At 35.8% G+C, this 22031-nt stretch overlaps 1 protein-coding gene across 1 annotated transcript in view; it reads left to right on the top strand.

The window, feature by feature from the left end:
* Positions 1-22031, top strand: part of PCDH15 (protocadherin related 15) — a 1798632-nt gene that overhangs the window by 1705227 nt on the left and 71374 nt on the right. The window contains exon 30 of the mRNA XM_045164127.1: positions 16248-16463. Within this exon, the coding sequence (XP_045020062.1) occupies positions 16248-16463 (216 nt within the window). The remainder of the gene's footprint in view (positions 1-16247; positions 16464-22031) is intronic.

Here is a 22031-nt window from a genome sequence, read left to right on the forward strand (position 1 = left end):
GGGCTCACAAAGAGTCAAACATGACTAAGGGAATAACACTTTCACTTTCAATGTCTTTCAAACTTTAACTCTGATGCTCTCTGAGGTGTATATACACACACATATATACATGTATGTAGACTGTACATACACTGTATATAGAACATATAAATTGTTTTAAAACAATTTATAGATTTTTTTCTGTTTGTTAATAATTTTACTTGATTATCATAACTTTTATCCTACTCTTAATGTTATGCTTATCTGGATATACTCTTTTGTTTGAAATAAAGAAAATTCTGAATGTCTGATTAATGACTGAGAACACTAGGATATAAAGTCACAAAGATGGCATGCCCTTGGTTACAGAAAGTGTATATATACATTCTGTATATATGTGCATATATATATATACACACACACACATCTTATATACATTGTATGTATACGTTCTATATACACTGTATGTACAGTCTACATACATGTATATATGTGTGTGTATATACATTTGGTATATATGTGTATGTGTGTGTATATAAATATATATATACTTTGTGTATATATTGTAAATATATAAGGACATATGTGCTGTGCTTAGTCACATCTGACTCTTTGTGACCCCATGGACACAAGACTAGACTTTTTGTCTTGTGTCTAGAAGCCCACTAGACTTCTCTGTCCCTGAGGATTCTCCAGGCAAGAACACTGGAGTGGGTTGCCATGCCCTGCTCCAAGGGGATCTTCCCAACTCAGGGATCGAACCCAGGTCTCCCATATTGCAGGCACATTCTTTACCTTCTGAGACACCACGGAAGCCCAAAAGGACATATATAAAGATATTAATAATAACAATAAATGGATGACATTGTAGAGTTTTTAATATTCCTTTATTAATTTGCATTTCTGGTATTTCTCTAATAAGCAAGAAGTAATAAAATATTTTATATATTAGGCACATTATAAATTATTATTGGCCATTTATTACTTTTTACATTTATAGACAACACAGACTAAGAATAATTAGACAGAAATGACTTAGGAAATTTTATAAAGGAAGTGAAAATAAAGATACTTTAATAATTTTGTAAAATTATGTTGATAAATTTACACCATCCTATTCATGTTTCTCAAAGAATAAAGCTGTTACAAAAACAAGCTTTGGGAATACTGACCTTTTGCTGTATAATCTCTAGATGAAATTTTACTGTTGGCCACTATGTTTTATAACATGTCGTTTTGGGGTCAGTTCACTTTAGAATTTCGTTCAACAAAGACTATTTTATAGAAATTTTAGTTTGGTTTTACACTTGTTTTTTTTTTTTTCTTAGCAAACTTGTTAGATGGGAATATGGACATAAAATTCATCATTTTATGAAATAGAAAAATATACATATATATGTACCTGTGTATATATGTGTGTGTGTGGAGAGAAAGAGTTCTAAAACATTACCAAAAGCATTAAATGAAGAAAATTTCAGAGACCAACTTCTTTTGTTGAATGTGCTTTCATGTTAAAATATTTCAACATATATATTCAAGGAGACAGGTGTTATTGTCGTGCCATGTGCAAATAGCACCATTGCAATCTGTAAATACACTCTTCTTTACTTTAGTGTCCCTTTAACAATTCAAGAACTTTTCTTTTGGTGTCCATTAGTTTTATCACAGCACTTTAAATTCAATATATTTTTGAAAGTTCTCAATTTATTTTCCAAGGTAAAAGGTTTATAAATTGAATTATATTTCCCTTGACATACGTTTTTTTCCTGTAAAGTGACAATAAAGGTTTTTCTTTTCGTAGTAAAGCTTTTAGTTTGTGCTTGTTAATTTCTTATTAGTCAATAAAACATTGCCAAATAGAATGAATAGAGTTAAACATTCTGGTTTAATTTTCAAATGCTTGGCTATCCCCTGACTTTATATTAGAGTTAGTAATTGAAGGACAAGTAGGCTTCTTATACATTATTCATATACTAAACCTTTTTGCATTAATGAAAAGTGCTGTTATGTAACTTTTAACATTAATTCTGCCTTAATATTGTAAAAATATATGTCATGATGTTTAAACAAAAAGATACTCAAATCTTTTTGTGGAACAAGGGGTCCAAAACATTCACAAATTAAGGACATACTGTGTTAAGTCATCTAATGATGAAAACAAAAACACCTTTAAAAATTATGTTCAAAGGGATTGAGTAAAAATATATTTTAAATTTAAATTTTTAAAGTAGTGGCATTGGCCAATGGGGATTATGAAATACAAAGATGAATTAGAAAATAGCCCTGCTCCCAGTGAATATATAGCCAAGTACAAAAGATAGAAAGTAATGTGTTTGTCAATGTACAAGAGGTAATAAGAAACAGAAGAGATAGGCTGGAAAGCTCCAGAGTATTCATAGCAAAGATGGCAAGAATAGACTAAACTCAATTGTTCGTACCAGGCATGCATTTTTTGCCTCGGTGAATATTCACAGCCACCCTATTCAGCATGTCCTATTTTACTATTTATAATGAGGAACTAAGCTCTAGAGAATTGTTTGCCCGCGTTCATATGGCCATTAAGTGGTAGACCCAAGCATATCCATCACTTCTAAATATTAATCTCTGATATTATACTGATATTTCAGCCAAATATTATTAGACCATTAACTGGACATTATTCCATAATAAAAGATATAAATGGAAACAAAGTTTATGTGTAATGAAGACATAATTAAATATTAGAATATGCCAAGGTAAAAAGTGTACTAAAAATATATAAAATATACTACTGAAAACATGCAGCACTCCCTAGGGGATACCCTTCAGAAAAGCAGTCTTGTAAGCTGTTTTAGCAGAGAAGGCAATGGCACCCCACTCCAGTACTCTTGCCTGGAAAATCCCATGGACGGAGGAGCCTGGTAGGCTGCAGTCCATGGGATCGCTGAGAGTCGGACACGACTGAGCAACTTCACTTTCACTTTTCACTTTCATGCATTGGAGAAGGAAATGGCAACCCACTCCGGTGTTCTTGCCTGGAGAATCCCAGGGACTGGGGAGCCTGGGGGGCTGCCATCTATGGGTTAGCACAGAGTCGGACACGACTGAAGTGACTTAGCAGCAGCAAGCTGTTTTAGTACCATATATTCAATATGTGTGTGTACATGCCCACACACATGTGCAACAGTGTAGTTCAGGAGTGAATATGGCCTAGCAGACATGAAACATTTTAAGTGATAAGAAGCTATGTGTGCAAATGACTGGAATCATGAAAGAACATAAATTGTTCAGAAGGAAAAAAAAAAAGTAGGTAATGTGGTTGATTTTGGAGAAATATAAGCAGAGTAAATATAGAGCAAGAAAATGGAATGTTAAACTAGGATTAGACTGGGAATATTTCATGGACGTGTCTTAAATTTCATCTTCTAGGAGGCAGAAGCTATCATTCATTTTTAAGCTATTGTTGAATTTAAAAATGAAACAGGAGAGCCTGAAATTGGGCAATGTCAGCTTGATGGATAGTCACTGAAGTGAGAAATATTTCAGAGTAGAACTCATTAGGCTTGATGATGGACTGGGAGTAGAAAGGAAAGGGGTGAGATGAGACAGTTGAAGACCCTACTGAGGTTTTTAGCTCAGTCAATCCATATGAGCTAATACCCTTACCATGCAAACAGAAGACAGAGGAGGAACAAGTATGGTAGCCAGAGGAAGGACTAGAGGGTGAGAGCTGAGAAGATACTAAATTTGGTTTAAATTGATTGAATGTTGGCAAAACTAATACAGTTATGTAAAGTTTAAAAATAAATAAAATTAAAAAATAAAAATAAATAAATTGATTGAATGTAATGTAATTAAGGAAGAACCAGAAAGCTTGAGGTAATGCATATGTCATTAAATTTCCTTTGAATACTGAAGGATTTAGGATTTGCAAGATCAGGAGGGGGAACACATGTATACCTGTGGCAGATTCATTTTGATATATAGCAAAACCAATACAATATTGTAAAGTTAAATAAAATAAAATTTAAAAAAAAATTCTTACAAAAGTACAAATTTCTTAAAATTTTAATATATTAGTTTTCTGGAAAAATCCACATTTTTTTTTAATCCAAAATCAACTTTAAGAGTTAGTTTCCTTTCTTAAATAGAGGGCTCAAATTGTGCCTGTATTTTCTTTTGATACTATGTCTATTGAGTAGACTGCAATTTCTTTCTTTTCCAAATGAATGAGAAGTTAGAAAAAATGATTTCAGAGTTCATTTCAAAGCATCATTGAAGAATATATGATCACATTATATTACCAATGATGAGGAAAAGAACAAGTTATTTTGAGATAATAATTATTTTCCAAAATATTTTACAAGGCAATGGAACTAAAACGGAAAAAAAAATGCTTCAATTATTACGTAAATGCAAGACATTCTTATTTTGTACTCTCATGCTTCCTGTAATACAGAATGTTTCAGTGTATAACTTTAAAAAAATATAAAAGGAATAGTTTGCTAATCTTCAGTTTCTTTATTTAATTTTTCAAATAGATATTATTGTGTGTTATTTGGTACCACTCTTTAACTTAGGTGAAAATTTTGGCAATTGCTAGATATAATAATAATAAACCCTGAAAATTCTGTAATACTGTGTTGCATGATATGACAAACCATTTTTAGACAGTTGTTTCTACACTGAGTTGTGATTTACTCATTAGACTGTCTCTGAATTACCTTATACTTTTTTTTTTTTTTGACTTTAAAAAATTAATTAATTTATTTTAATTGGAGGACAATTGCTTTATAATACTGTAATGGCTTTTACCATACATCAACATGTATCAGCCACGGATACACAGTGTCACCCCATCCTGAACCCCTCTCACCTCCCTCCCCACCCCATCCCTCTGAGTTGTCCCAGAGCATCAGCCTTGGGTGCCCTGCTTCATACATCAGACTTGCACTGGTCATCTATTTTACATATGGTAATATACATGTTTCAATGCTCTTCTGTCGAATCATCCCACCCTCACCCTCTCCCACAGAGTCCATAAATCTGTTTTATACACCTGTGTCTCTTTTGCTACCCTGGATTTAGGATCATCGTTACCACCTTTCAAAATTCCATGTATATGTGTTAATAGTATTTGTGTTTCTCTTTGTGACTTATTTCACTCTGTATAATAGGCTTCAGTTTTATCTACCTCATTAGAACTGACTCAAATGCATTCCATTTTATAGCTGAGTAGTATTCCATCATGTATATGTACCACAACTTCCTTATCCATTTGTCTGCTGATGAACATCTAGGTTGCATCCATGTCCTAGCTACAGTAAATATTGCTGCAATGTACACTGGGGTACATGTGTGTCTTTAGATTATGGTTTCCTCAGGGTGTGTGCCCAGCAGTGGGATTGCTGGATCATATGGCAGTCCTATTTCCAGTTTTTAAAGGAATCTCTACACTGTTCTCCATAGTGGCTGTACCAGTTTGCATTCCCACCAACAGTGTAAGAGGGTTCCCTTTTCTCCACACCCTCTCCAGCATTATTTTTTTTTTTTTATTTTTAAACTTAACATAACTGTATTAGATTTGCCAAATATCAAAATGAATCCGCCACAGGTATACATGTGAATTACCTTATACTTAAAGGATCAATGTCCTTATTGAAATTAAGAATTATTTCTATTGGACTGTAGTACTTTTTTGACATTCTTATAAAAAATCAAATATTAAGCTTTCTTATTTAAAATCTTAAAAAAAATTTTCATCTCTTTTTTGCTGTTGTTTTTACAGAAGTCTTAAATAGCCTTCTAAATAGATCAATCTATCTGACACTTTCCTTGTTTATATTTAGTATATGTTGGGCATATAGCCTTTAAGGGCTTTGAAGTGAAGGTTTCTTTATAGTTCCTAAAAATACAAAAGCCAAGTTCAACTAGTCTAAGTCAAAGCTCTGTTCTTTTTGTTCCTTGCAAACACAGCTTGACATGCTGACATTCATTGGTGTTAATGTGAGATTTGAGTATTTTTACCCTGACAATCTAAAATATTTACACTCTAATTTCAGGGAGAGTAAGCCTTCAATGTTAAATGTTAAAATGGGGTCTAATTGAGAAGCAAAAATTAAAGTTAGCATCATTGGACTTTAACGGGCTTTGGAAGTTCTCTGGACATCACTAATTATTCTACTAATATTTCTGCATCCATAGTATTCATTTAGTCAACAGAGGGGAACAGTTATGTAGGCTGTGAGAAAATTAATGTACTCACCTACTCCCCTGTATGATAGAAGCAATTATTTGGTGATTTTCTCTTAATGTTGGCCACCTGTGTGCATTAAAGTTTCCAGATGAGGTCTTAGAAATGCCTAAGTGGTTTTCTGTGTCCTAGTTTTCATTTAAAAATATAATTACAGCAAGTATAATTATAATATTCATTTCTGACTTTCATTTTTAAAAACAGCTGTAGACATAACTTTCCTGATTTTGCCCATAAAGAGAAACTCACGAAAGTCAGTGAATCAAATCTTCCAGTGTCACCTCTTCCAGATAATAATGGCTGTGTCAGGAATCCAATATAAGTTTTTTATTATAAAGGAGCTGATGGAATAAATAAAATGGCATTGATTCTTTAGTAAATTTGATTCATTTAGAATTTTCACAATAGATCAGATTTAACTTTTAGATGTTAGTTTAGCCAAATTTGTTATATCCCCCTTATTACAATCTAAAAAAATGATGGAGTAGATTTATAATTTTTATTTTTTTTCCCTTTCATAGACTATTTCTATGAATGTTTTCCAGTTTTTATGGAAACAATGCAGTTTATATTCCTAATAATTTATTTATTAAAAAAATAACTCTTGGCTATTTTACTCTATTTATACTTGAGTTCACTAACAATATCTTAGGCAAAGTATTTCCTTCCAATCTGGTTCTTAATCCTCTAGAATATGTGAAATCTAATTTTTGCTCTGTCATTCAGTACACTAATACTCTTGTGCCATATGCATAAGCTTCTAACAACTTCATCTATGAGTTGTTTATTTCAGTTATTATTTTTTTCTTCGAGAAGATACATTTTACCTATGTTCAACTAATCCAATTTTATTTATATTTTTAAAAATATCTATTATTTAATGAAACATATTGAACATTTACATTATACTGTTTTCCTAATTCAGATATCTAAAGCCTTTGTGGGTATGACTTTGATTTTCTATCTCAATGGACTCTCTTTTCATGATACTTGGTTTCCTGTTCATTTTGAGACCAATCTGACTTTTCATCTTTCTTGGAGTTTATTTGTTAGAATTACTTGAGGCATAGACTGTAGATAACTTTTTTGAAAAAGTGTTTGCTTCTGTGAGAAAACTAAACTGTTATCATTAAAAATTAAATTCTCAGTTGTGGTTCTTCGGTTTATTCAGGTAGAGTTCAGGACCACTGAATTTACAAATTGATAACATTATGATTTATCCTTGAGTTGAGGAAATCGTGGTGTGTGAGTAAAGGTTGTAAATGCTAATGAAGGCTTGTGTTGGTTATAGACTGAGTCTCAATAAAGTTTGGGTTTCTTTGCTTTCTGTTTTTTCTCCACTGCATTAAACATCAAGGTTTAAGCAGGCAGTTTTCTTTTTAGTTTTGGGTGGCAGTGGCAGTGGTGGCTGGAAAGGGGAGATAAATTTCTCATTCACCTTTAAAATGCCCATCAGCAGACGAATGGATAAGAAAGCTGTGGTACATATACACAATGGAGTATTACTCAGCCATTAAAAAGAATACATTTGAATCAGTTCTAATGAGGTGGATGAAACTGGAGCCTATTATACAGAGTGAAGTAAGCCAGAAAGAAAAACACCATTACAGTATACTAACGCATATATATGGAATTTAGAAAGATGGTAACAATAACCCTGTATACGAGACAGCAAAAGAGACACTGATGTATAGAACAGTCTTATGGACTCAGTGGGAGAGGGAGAGGGTGGGAAGATTTGGGAGAATGGCATTGAAACATGTAAAATATCATGTATGAAATGAGTTGCCAGTCCAGGTTCGATGCATGATACTGGATGCTTGGGGCTGGTGCACTGGGACGACCCAGAGGGATGGTATGGGGAGGGAGGAGGGAGGAGGGTTCAGGATGGGGAACACATGTATACCTGTGGCGGATTCATTTTGATATATGGCAAAACTAATACAATATTGTAAAGTTTAAAAATAAAATTAAATTAAAAAAAAATAAAATATGTATATTAAGAAAGAAAAAAAAAAGATCCAGCCAGTCCACTCCTGAGTATATAAAAAAATAAAATAAAATAAAATGAGAACTTAGCATTCTTCAGAGTGGAGTCTTATTAGACTCACATCTATGAGTGGGCCTTGATCTTGCCTCCTATTCTCTGAGCCACTCAAGACCTCATAAATTAAATTTTAAGTTTTCTTGGATCAACAGAAACCCTGTAAGTGAACTTACTATCAGTACTAAACTGTCTAGATTCTTGTTTTCATTTAGTTTTTGACCTTTATACTTATTTTCTTCCCATCTCCTTGATATGTTTATGAAAAATTATTAAGATCTTTCAGTTCAGTCAGTCAGTTCAGTCATTCGGTCGTGTTCGATTCTTCACAACCCCATGGACTGCAGCACACCAGGCCTCCCTGTCCATCACGGACTCCCAGAGTTTATGCAAACTCATGTTCATTGAGTCAATGATGCCATCCAGCCATCTCATCCTCTGTCATCCCTTTCTCCTCCTGCCTTCAATCTTTCCCAGCATCAGGGTCTTTTCCAATGAGTCAGTTCTTCACATCAGGTGGCCAAAGTATTGAAGTTTCAGCTTCAGCATCAGTTCTTCCAATGAATATTCAGGACTGATTTCCTTTAGGGTTGCCTGGTTTGATCTCCTTGCAGTCCAAGGGATTCTCAAGAGTCTTCTCCAACACCACAGTTCAAAGGCATTGGTTCTTTAGTGCTCAACTTTCTTTATCGTCCAGCTCTCACATCCATACATGACTACTTGAAAAACCATAGCCTTGACTAGATGGACCTTTGTTGGCAAAGTAATGTCTTTGCTTTTGAATATCTGTTGAAGTTGGTCATAGCTTTTCTTCCAAAGAGCAAATGTCTTTTAATTTTATGGCTGCAGTCACCATCTGCAGTGATTTTGGAGCCCAAAAAAAATAGTCTGTCACTATTTCCACTGTTTCCCCATATATTTGCCATGAAGTGATGAGACCAGATGCCATGATCTTTGTTTTCTGAATGTTGAGTTTTAAGCCAACTTTTTCACTCTCCTCTTTCACTTTCAACAAGAGGCTCTTTAGTTCCTCTTCACTTTCTGCCATAAGGGTGGTGTCACCTGCATATCTGAGATTATTGATATTTCTCCCAGCAATCTTGATTTCAGCCTGTGCTTCATCCAGCCCAGAGTTTCTCATGATGTACTCTGCATATAAGTTAAATAAGCAGGGTGACAATATACAGCCTTGACATACTCCTTTCCTTATTATCTAGCTTTCATTGTTGTTTTCACTGGAATGTTAATTCTGATACTTAGTCTGACACATTGAATGCAGTGATTGTAATATAGGTTTTAGTGTAATATCTACCCAACTTTGCTATCAACTATCTTTATGACATGAGGGCTTCCCTGGTGGCTCAGACAGTAGATTCTGCCTGCAATGTGAGATACCTGGGTTCTAACCCTGGGTCAGGAAGATCCCCTGGATAAGGAAATGGCAACACACTCCAGCATTCTTACCTGGAAAATACCATGGATGGAGGAGCCTGGTGGGCTACAGTCTATAAGATCTCAAAGAGTTGGAGAAGACTGAGCAACTAGCACACATCTTTATGATTGTTAGCCAATCACTGATTTCTCTGAGCCTCCATCTCTGCACCTATAAATTAATAGCAATAAAACTTGCTCAGTAGAAAAGATGACATGAAATTATGTATGAAAAGTATTTACACAGCCCTACACAATCATCAGATCAGATCAGATCAGTCTCTCAGTCATGTCCGACTCTTTGCGACCTCATGAATCGCAGAACACCAGGCTCCCTGTCCATCACCAACTCCTGGAGTTCACTCAGACTCACGTCCATCGAGTCAGTGATGCCATCCAGCCATCTCATCCTCTGTCGTCCCCTTCTCCTCCTGCCCCCAATCCCTCCCAGCATCAGAGTCTTTTCCAATGAGTCAATTCTTCGCATGAGGTGGCCAAAATACTGGAGTTTCAGCTTTAGCATCATTCCTTCCAAAGAAATCCCAAGGCTCATCTTCTTCAAAATGGTTGCAGTCCATTCTGGTTGGATCTCCTTGCAGTCCAAGGGACTCTCAAGAGTCTTCTCCAACACCACAGTTCAAAAGCATCAATTCTTCAGCGCTCAGCCTTCTTCACAGTCCAACTCTCACATCTATACATAACCACAGGAAAAACCATAGCCTTGACTAGATGAACCTTTGTTGGCAAAGTAATGTCTCTGCTTTTGAATATGCTATCTGGGGTGGTCATAACTTTCCTTCTAAGGAGTAAGTGTCTTTTAATTTCATGGCTGCAGTCACCATCTGCAGTGATTTTGGAGCCCAGAAAAATAAAGTCTGACACTGTTTCCACTGTTTCCCCATCTATTTCCCATGAAGTGATGAGACCAGATGCCATGATCTTTGTTTTCTGAATGTTGAGCTTTAAGCCAACTTTTTCTTTCTCCACTTTCACTTTCATCAAGAGGCTTTTGAGTTCCTCTTCACTTTCTGCCATAAGGGTGGTGTCATCTGCATATCTGAGGTTATTGATATTTCTCCCCGCAATCTTGATTCCAGCTTGTGTTTCTTCCAGTCCAGCGTTTCTCATGATGTACTCTGCATATAAGTTAAATAAACAGGGTGACAATATACAGCCTTGACGTACTCCTTTTCCTATTTGGAACCAATCTGTTGTTCCATGTCCAGTTGGTCAATAAATGTTAGCTCACCAAAGCAGCAATAACATAACATTATATAAGTAACAAGAGAGAAGGCAATGGCACCCCACTCCAGTACTCTTGCCTGGGAAATTCCATGGACAGAAGAGCCTGGTAGGCTACAGTCCATGGGGTCGCTCAGAGTCGGACATGACTGAGCACCTTCACTTTCACTTTTCACTTTCATGCATTGGAGAAGGCCATGGCAACCCACTCCAGTGTTCTTGCCTGGAGAATCCCAGGGACGGGGGAGCCTGGTGGGCTGCCATCTATGGGGTCGCACAGAGTCAGACACGACTGAAGTGACTTAGCAGTAGTAGCAGCAGCAGCATATAAGTAACATAAATAGACCTTGTGTTTTAAAGAGCATTTTCAGTTCAGTTCAGTTCAGTCCCTTCATTGTGTCCGATTCTTTGTGGCCTCCCTGCCCGTCACCAATTCCTGGAGTCCACCCAAACCAATGTCCACTGAGTCGGTGATGCCATCCAACCATCTCATCCTCTGTCGTCCCCTTCTCCTCCTGCCCTCAATCTTTCCCAGCAGCAGGGTGTTTTCAAATGAATCAGCTCTTCGCATCAGGTGGCCAAAGTATTGGAATTTCAGCTTCAACATCAATCCCTTTGATGAACACCCAGGGCTGATCTCCTTTAGCATGGACTGTTTGGATCTCCTTGCAGTCCAAGGGACTCTTAAGAGTCTTCTCCAACACCACAGTTCAAAAGCATCAATTCTTTGGTGCTCAGTTTTCTTTATAGTCCAACTCTCACATTCATACACGACCACTGGAAAAACCATAGCCTTGACTAGATGGATCTTTGTTGACAAAGTAATGTCTCTGCTTTTTATGCTGTCTAGGTTGGTCGTAACTTTTCTTCCAAGGAGTATGTGTCTTTTGATTTCATGGCTGCAGTCACCATCTGCAGTGATTTTGGAGCCCAGAAAAATAAACTCAGCCACTTTACTGGTTGCTAATTTTAAGTCTGACCCCACCTCAATCACTGGCGCTAACAGAACCCTCTGTAGTTCAAATCCATGTTGTGCAAGGGTCAACCTTATATAAGTTTTGGTCTAAAACCATGTGTTTGTTGAAAATTAAATAGACAAAGTTAAAATTGAAAATCCTTTAAAATGGTCATAAGTAGTCAGAGGATGAGATGGCTGGATGGCATCACTGACGCGATGGACGTTGAGTCTGAGTGAACTCCGGAAGTTGGTGATGGACAGGGAGGCTGGTGTGCTGTGATTCATGGGGTTGCAAAGAGTAGGACACGACTGAGCAACTGAACTGACTGACTGACTGAGTGTACCTATGGAATTTTTATTATTCACATTTTAACTTGCTAGTTTCAACTGATTGTGAGAGAGAGGTGAGAGATTTGAAAGAATGCTAATGATCCTGGCAACTATCCTCATAGCTGTATTCTGAAATGAGATCTTTTCAGATTCCAAAGAGGAGCAAATCTATTAAAAAAATCAGAAATTTAAAGTGGAGCCATTACAAATAGCATATATATGACAGTAGTTTTATATAGTTGAAAAAAACTAAAAATACCAAAGAAGCAGACTCACAGATATAGAGAAGAATCCAGTGGTTACCAGTGGGGAGGGGGAAGGAGAGAAGGCCAATGTAGGAGTAGAAGGAAAAAAAGTGGGTCACTATGGAATTATCTATCTCTCTCTCTTTTTTTTTTTTTTTTTTGCCTTTTCATACTGTTCATGAGCTTCTCAAGGCAAAAATATTGAAGTGGTTTTCCATTTCCTTCTCCAGTGGACCATGTTTTGTTAGAACTCTCCACCATGACCTGACCATCTCAGGTGGCCCTATATGGCATGGCTCATAGTTTCATTGAGTTAAATAAGGCTGTGGTCCATGTGATCAATTTGACTAGATAGCATATTAAAAAGCAGAGACATTACTTTGCCAACAAAGGTCCATCTAGTCAGAGCTTTGGTTTTTCCAGTAGTCAGGTATGGATGTGAGAGTTGGACTACAAAGAAAGCGGAGCACTGAAGAATTGATGATCTTGACCTGTGATGTTGGAGAAGACTCTTGAGAATCCCTTGGACTGCAAGGAGATCAAACCTGTCAACCCTAAAGGAAATCAGTCCTGAATATTCATTGGAAGAACCGATACTAAAGCTGAAACTCCAATACTTTGGCCACTGGATGTGAAGAACTGACTCATTGGAAAAGACCCTGATGCTGGGAAAGACTGAAGGCAGAAGGAGAAGGGGACGACAGAGGATGAGATGGTTGGATGGCATTACTGACTCAATGGACATGAGTTTGAACAAACTCTGGGAGTTGATGACGGACAGGGAAGCCTGGTGTGTTGTAGTCCATGGGGTCACAGAGTCAGACATGACTGAGCAACTGAACTGAAATGAACTGAACTGATGGGATTATAGAAAATAATCTGTGTGAAACTTTTGTAGAATTTAAAAAATCTTTCATTCAATTAAAAAAAAAATAGTCCATAAAAACAGACTTACAAAATAAACCAAACAAATACCAAAGAGGAAAGGGGGTGAGAGAGGGGTAAATTAGAAGTTTGGGATTAGCATATACAAACTACTCTATATAAAACAAACAACAAGGTCCCACTGTATAGCACAGGGAACTATATTCAATGTCTTCTAATAATCCATAATGAAAAAGAATATATATTTCTATAAAACTGAATCACTTTGCTATACAACTGAAACTAACATTGTAACATTATAAATCAAGTATAATTCAATAAAATAAAATTAAAAAAAAAATAGTCCAGTAAACATGATTTTTTTTTTTTTTTTAATTCTGTATCTCACTTTCGGTAATTTGCTTCTAATGTATGAGGGAAAGTTATGCTTAAAAGATACTGCTGAGTTACCCAAACTTTTGCATTAAATGATTATTTGTTTCAGGAAAGTTATGTTTAAAAACACCTTAATCTGTTAAGGCAAAATATGCCACTATAGTAATTTAGTAAATTAGCAATACAGAAAACCAAAATTACATGTTTATTGAAATCGGAAGTAATCAGTAAGAACAGTGCAAAGAAGCTTAATATACAAAGCAATCAAAGCAATCAAAATGATTTTGTTGTAACTGCCTTTTCTGTTCTTTTCTACTGTGTTACAAAGTTTTTTTAAAATATTAAGGTTTGGAATCTTACAATAAAAAGCTGAGTAGAAGTTAGACAAAAAATCAACCATAAATTATGATCCCATTAATATAAAATTTAAAAATAAGTATAACTGATCAATGATGTTGATAATCAGGGTAGTGGTTTCTCTGGGGAACAGAGTATGGCTGGAAGGATATGATGAACATTCTGGGATCCTGGTAATGTTTTATTTTTTGATATAGGTGCTGGCTCATTGGATGCATATAGTCTGCAATTTTTTATTGAACTGTATATTTATGATTTGTACATGTTTTGTGCCAGTTTCTTATACCTCGGTAAAGTTTCATTAATGGTAAAAAGTTTATCTCAAAGAAAATACTCATGTTAGTCATAAATGAAAGAATAATATTCAACCATATTTTTGAGTGATTCAGTATATCTTAAATTTGCTCCTAGTATATGAAAGAAATATCTTTGATTACTTAATCCAAACTAGTTTTAATTTTAACTGGGAATGTGCTTTTTATTTCTTACTCTATACTTTGTTAAATGAATAAAAACTTGGGTTTAAAGCTTTAAAATAAACACTTTGATAACTATTTTTTCTTTCTTTTTTTTCTTTGTATAGTGATAATGTGACCTATATTGGAATCTAATTCCTATTCCTCTAATACAGAAATGAAACTCTGTCATTATGTCAAACATACAGGGCATTTAAAAAGATGAACTGGTAGTTAGAGCTTGTCCTATTCTAAAACTGAGATTTTAACTTGAATTTCAAGAAATATTTTATCCCAAAGGAAAGTATCTGGATTTTTTCACTTCAGGTTACCTTGTCTAGCAGACTTATCCTGACATTTAAATTGTTAAGCACATACATAGAATTTAAAGTTAGAGATTCAAACTTTTGAATTTTGTGCTGAATCTCAACACACATTTTCTATTATTTACTATTATTGTAATTATTTGTAGCCAAACTTTGCCACTTACTTTGTAGCCTTTGGCTTTTCAAATTTAATACAAAATTCACATTCCATTTCCTTAGTCACGTTAGCCTCATTTCAAGTGTTCAGTGGCTTGTGGCTACTGCATTGGACAGAGGACATTTAGAGCATTTCCGTTATTGTCAAAAGTTCTGTTGGACAACACTAATATAAGTGCGAGAATAATACATTCCTTGGAGAGTTTTATTTTTGTTAAATAAAATTTATTTTGTTAAACAAATTATTTTTATAAACATGAAAATCATTGTAATGAGTCATAAATGCTTGATATCTGATATTTAATAATAATATTTAAAAATAAGAATAATCAGATAATAATAATTATAATTAAAATTTAAATGTTACATATCTAGTATCACAAATAAAGTTATATAGCCTTGTATAAAATCACTAAAACTATCATATCCACCATTCCTCTTTTAGATGTTTCACTGTGACAAATTGGCAGTCTGAAAAATTTCCCTGAGGTAGAAACAAAAGAGCCAGGCTAATATTAGTATGCGCCCAAATTTATTTTAAAAATATATATATATTTATATATATATATTCTAAGCAACTATTTCTTTTTAATTTCTAAGTGTGAAGAAACTTTAACATGTAGATCATAAGTACCTACAACCAGGGACAAATCTGGTTAATCAGGATACAAGCTGATGAAAAAAGAAGCTGCATCAGTATTCTAATACTCTCTTATGATATGGCATTTACTAATCAGGATCTCTTCATATAACTCTAGACTTATAGAAGTTCTAAATACTGTCCTGGTGTCATCTGAAATATTTTAGTGCATAACTTTAATTTATTTTTTCCTTTTAGGAAATAGATCAAAAACACAATTACATGCTATGCCTACTACACAAGACAATTGTTAGGTACACAGTCCCATCTCTAAACGATCTGGATCTCAGCCCAGTGCTGATGCCATTAAACATGCCAATCAACACACTTGGTTCATCAGTGGGACTGAGTTAGTGTCTCTGTCCCTTGTATTCACACTTCAGTAGTCATTATCCTTCTCATAACAGTTGTTCAACCCTGTGTATACAAAGTCTATGCATCTATACAATGGTACCTAGAAAAATATAACTTTAGGAGGACTTTATTGTGTTATTGTTACCCAAGAAACAGCAGTCTTTCAACCAGAAATAAGCTCTTTCATAAAGGTTATTTCTTTCCAGTTTATTTATAACCTGTGCTTTTTCCCTCCTAGGCGACTGATAAAGATACTGGCAATTATAGTGCCATGGCATACAGACTCATAATACCACCAATTAAAGAAGGAAAGGAAGGATTCGTGGTGGAAGCATACACAGGGCTTATCAAAACGGCTATGCTCTTCCATAACATGAGGCGGTCTTACTTTAAGTTTCAAGTCATCGCAACTGACAACTATGGGAAGGGACTAAGTGGCAAAGCAGATGTTCTGGTGAGTAGATGAAACTTCAGAAAAGGGGGTATGTGCAGTACTAGCCAGGGGTTAACATTTTAATACCTAGAACTTTTAAATATTGGAAATAGGTTTTCTAAAACATCAATGTGATTAACTTTCATCCAAGTTGTTACTACATATAGTTTAGAATATTAAAAAATTAGAGCTTTATGGTGGTTTATTTTTTTGACATTTCAGAAACTAATCATATTGTTTTTGAATATGAGTGTGACAGCATTGTCTTAAGCACTGGTTTTCTGTTTGGTCTGAAGATCTCATTTTTAATATAAAGTTGGCTGGAGCTACTTACAGTTTTTAAATGCTTCACAGAGTTGTGCTGTAGAAATTAAAATGTATGAAACTTTCATTACTATTTAAATTACTTTTAGGCCTTTTGTAATTAAGGAAACAAAAAATGTATTAGAGCAAGTTTATGTTCCAGCAGAAGTGATCTCCTTCTTTTACCAAACTCCTCATTGATGGCATTGGCGACCCTTGACTAAACGATCAATATATTTGGCTTCAGTCAATAATCACTTTTCTATTCTGTTTCTTGGGCTGTACACTAGCTCAGTGGTAGGTTATTACCAAGGGGAGTCTGATATTGACATTTATTCAAAATACTCAACACCAAAGCATCTATCCTATGGAATTGCTACTTTAGAAGTGTCGATTATTTAGACTTTTTTTCTGATAAAGCCAGTAAAAGTTATAAATATCATTGTTACTGGAAATATTTGTCACATAAAGACTGAATCCAGTATAATTTTTCTTTTGCTGTTTATACTTTATTAAATCTTCAATTTCCACTGTTCTCATTTAGTTATTAGGACAAGATTAAACAACAAATAGATGCAATAGTTCAGTTGGTAAAGAATCCACCTGCAATGCTGGAGACCCTGGTTCCACTCCTGGGTTGGGAAGATCCACTGGAGAAGGGAAAGGCTACCCATTCCAGTATTCTTGGGCTTCCCTTGTGGCTCAGCTGGTAAAGAATCCACCTGCAGTGTGGGAGACCTGGGTTGGGAAGATCCCCTGGAGAAGGGAAAGGCTACCCACTCCAGTATTCTGGTCTGGTGAATTGCATGGACTACCGTCCATGGGGTCGCAAAGAGTTAGACACAACTGAACAACTTTCACTCACTCAGATGCAACATAAATCAAATATTTTTCTTCTTAGATAATAGTGAAGGCCAATCACCATGATTATGATAGATATGAAGGCCAGAACAGTCTTGTTTATAACAAAGGCCAATGTAAGCGGAAAAAGCTTTTAATATGCAAAGTATTAAGGCTGGCATAGATTTTTTTAAATCAAAGTAAGACTGTAAACCTTATATAAAGTCATATTGTCATTTCTCTTCCTGTTAAGGCCGAATAATAAGGCTACTACACTAAGTATAATTAAAATATTGTAAGAACATAAATAGAATATAACTATATAAGTTATCTGTATGATATGTACATAAGCAATGTTAAATTTGTTTCTTATTTGGACTCTATACACGATAGTATGGAAATTTAAGATATACCTCTAAAATTATCCAAAACATATTTAGAAAGATTCAATTCAAAATAATCATAATGTGATATATTTGTAAATCACAGTATTTATACAAGGAAATCTTCCTAGCAAAATATGTTGTTGTTCAGTCACTAAGTCATGTCTGACTCTTTACGACCCCATGGACTGCAGCAAACCAGGCTTCCCTGTCCTTCACCATCTCCCAGAGTTTGCTCAAATTCATGCCCATTGAGTAAATGATGCCATCTAACTATCTCATCCTCTGTCTCTCCCTTCTCCTCTTAGTCTTTCCGAGCATCAGAGTGTTTTCCAATGAGTTGGCTCTTCACATCAGGTCATAATGCATTTATGATAAAATCTGAAATCCTTTCAGAAAAGAGAAGGAAGACATGGAGAGAAATGACTTATGCAAAGAAAACAACAAGTGCCAGAACCAAGAAGGAAGGGAAATCGTGACAGTTCTCAACAACTGACAGATATTTACTCAGCTTGGCAGAGTGAGGGAGGGAAAGGGCTGGAGATGGAAGTAAATAAGGTGTAGAACATATTGAAAATATTGGAACTTTTCCCCTAAAATTTATGGGAAATCATTAAAAAAAATTAGTAAGAGTGAATGAAGATACAATTGTTAACTTTGATAAAACTTTCTTGTTTAGTGCAAGTCTGATTCTCCCCTGAGGACACTACTTCTGCTACTGCCTCCTCAAGCAGAAGCTTTTGTTTGTATTTTTTTCTGTTTTTGTCAGCCTTCATACTACCTGCTGGGAGAGTAGGATCCTCAGTGTACATCACTGCCTCTAGGCCCTCCTTCCTTCCTAAGAATCAGCCTTGATTTTCATCATCTGACTGTCACTAACTGCCTTACTTCATTCCTGGGACTCCGAAGCCTTGATCAATCCCAAATATGTCTCAATGAGTTTGGCTCCAGAGTTACTATTACTTTCTCCAACAATCCTCCTACCTTTTGACAGTTTCATTATACACAAAGAGGATTCTTCCAATATCCTGAACTCGCAGTTCCTTGAATGCCTTTCCTCCAATGGCTTTACTTTTCATCCTATTTCAACCACTGAAAACCTGAGTTACTTTTTGCCATTGCCACTTCTGACACTCCTTTTATAGCCTCCATTTCAAACCACCCACTCTTTGACCATCATCTCTTTCTCCAGGGAATCTTCCCAACTCAGGAATCAAATCTGTAATCTCCTGCATTGTAGGCAGATTCTTTACTGCTGAGCCATCAGAGAAGCCCTCTCTTAAACACCTCTTAAATCAAAATTTCTCTCTCTGTTGGGGGAGAAATCAACTGCTTATCTGAAATCAACTGCTTATGGTATGCCAACATCATCAATGACTTTCACTTATTAAAAGCACTGATAATCTGAATCTCCATCTTATTTGAACCATTAACTACCTTTGGTTGATTATTACCTTTACTAGGCTTCCAGGCCACCATTCACTCTTCTTTATCTCTTTCCTCCCTGTTCAGTCCTTCTCAGTCTTTTTTGCTGTCATTTTCTTCTCCTGACCTTTTAGTCAATGTTTCTTAGGGCTCAGACATTAATTCTCTTTTCTATCTTCACTCTATGACTCACTAAACTCATTCGGTCCCACAACATTAAAAGGTCATCTATATATATTACAAAATTTCAAATTTATATCTTCACCCTGAAGCTCATTCCTGAATAGCAAAGTCATGTGTCAAAATGTACATACAGAATTATACTTGAATGTCTACTAAAGACCTGTTCGATGTTTGCTAATCTTCTCTTCCTCATCACATCTCTTCTACCTGTAGTCTTCACAAATTTTGCTCTATGACCAAATGAACTTTGAATTCCTTGTGTGTGTGTGTGTGTGTGAATGTGCTTGGTCATGTCCAACTCTTTGTGACCCCATGGACCTGTATCCCGCCAGGCTCCTCTGCCCATGTATTTTCCCTAGTCTCTTAATTCCTTTCTCTACTTAACCACACATTTAATTCCTGAGTAAATATTGGTGTATATATGTATATATACACTGTAATGTACATATACTTCATATGTGTGATATCTTCATATTTTTCAGTATTTCTACTGTTATAGTTTGTTTGATCAAGCATCATGACTCACTTGCATCATTGCACAAACTCACTAACTTGCTCGTATGCTTTCTTTCTTGCCCTGCTAAAGTCTGGCTTTACTATAACAAATAAAGTGATATCTTAAAGTGTAATTCAGGTCCTGTTACCTATCTGTTCAGAACTTTCTAATATCAGCTGATTCTTTCAGAGAAATTCTTAGATTATAGAAGACTATGAGGCCCTTGGTAATCTGACCTCCAATGATCCATTTTCTACTCTTCTCCCTGTAACTCCTTCAAACCTGATAATATTAGCCAGTTTGCTATTCCTCCAACAGTCAAAAATGCTCTCAATTTAGAGAATTTTATAACGAGCTTCCCTTGTGGCTCAGCTGGTAAAGAATCCACCTGCAATGCTGGAGACCTGGGTTCGATCCCTGGGTTGGGAAGATCCCCTGGAAAAGGAAAAGGCTACCCACTCCAGTATTCTGATCTAGATAATTCTATGGACTGTATAGCCCATGAGGTCACAGAGAGTCAGACAGAACAGAGCAACTTTCACTTTCACTACCTACAATGTTCTTTCCTTGCATTGTTCAGGACTAGCTAGCTCCCTTATCTCTTCTAAATATTTGTAACAATGCATTTCACAATGGAGCATACTCTCATCATCCTAGTTAATACTGCAACATACTGCATCTCTGTATACTTAGCTGTTGCTTTATTTTCTTTTTCTTTAATATAATGGGCTTATAGTATTAGTGTTTTTTCCTCAGAAAAGCTCTATAAGGAAATTTTAAGAAATTAATTTAATTTAATCCCTAATGTATTTCAAGCACCTAGAATAATTCCTGTCATAGATTGAGTACTAAATCTCTATGTGTTCAGTGAATGAGTGGCCTGTGTCTTGCAGTGTAAGTTAGCAGTTCTCACGGGTAGTCTATGAAAACCTGTATGCACGCTAAGTCACTTCAGTCATGTCTGACTCTTTGTGGCCCTATGGACTGTAGACTGCCAGGCTCTTCCCTCCATGGGATTCTCCAGGCAAGGATACTGGAGTGGGTTGCCATTTGCTTCTCCACCATGAGAACCAGAGGGACCCCAAATCATTTCAGTGTTCATGAGATCAAAGCTCCTTTCATGAAGATACTAGGACACAATTTGCCTTTTTACCATGTTGCATTTGCCCTGCCACAAAAATGGCTATGGCTTCATCAGTTCAGTTCAGTTCAGTCACTCAGTCGTGTCCGACTCTTTGCGACCCCATGAACTGCAGCATGACAGGCCTCCCTGTCCATCACCAACTCCCGGAGTTCACGCAGACTCATGTCCATTAAGTCGGAGATGCCATCCAGCCATCTCATCCTCTGTCGTCCCCTTGTCCTCTTGCCCCCAATCCCTCTCAGCATCAGAGTCTTTTCCAATGAGTCAACTCTTTGCATGAGGTGGCCAAAGTACTGGAGTTTCAGCTTCAGCATCATTCCTTCCAAAGAAATCCCAGGGCTGATCTCCTTCAGAATGGACTGGTTGGATCTCCTTGCAGTCCAAGGGACTCTCAAGAGTCTTCTCCAACACCACAATTCAAAAGCATCAATTCTTCGGCGCTCAGCTTTCTTCACAGTCCAACTCTCACATCCATACATGACCACTGGAAAAACCATAGCCTTGACTAGATGGACCTTTGTTGGCAAACCATACATAAACAGGAAAAAAAAAAAAAAAAAGAAGCCTGTTTCAAATAAGAATGCCCTTATTTAGGTGGTAAAACTTGTTACTTTTAACAAATATCAACTCTTGACTAAAAACTTTTTCAATGTTTTCTATAATAAAATAAGAATACTGATATGTATGAAAGTTTCATGGCTGTCTCAGAGAAAAGCTCTATGCAAGTTGAATTAGCTGCTTTTTTGAAGGAATGACTTTTTATTTGAAAAAAATAACTTAGAGATAAAATATGGTTATTCAGACTTGGATTTTTG

Source organism: Bubalus bubalis, chromosome 23 (genome assembly GCF_019923935.1).
Source record: "Bubalus bubalis isolate 160015118507 breed Murrah chromosome 23, NDDB_SH_1, whole genome shotgun sequence".
Classification (NCBI taxonomy): Eukaryota; Metazoa; Chordata; class Mammalia; order Artiodactyla; family Bovidae; genus Bubalus; species Bubalus bubalis.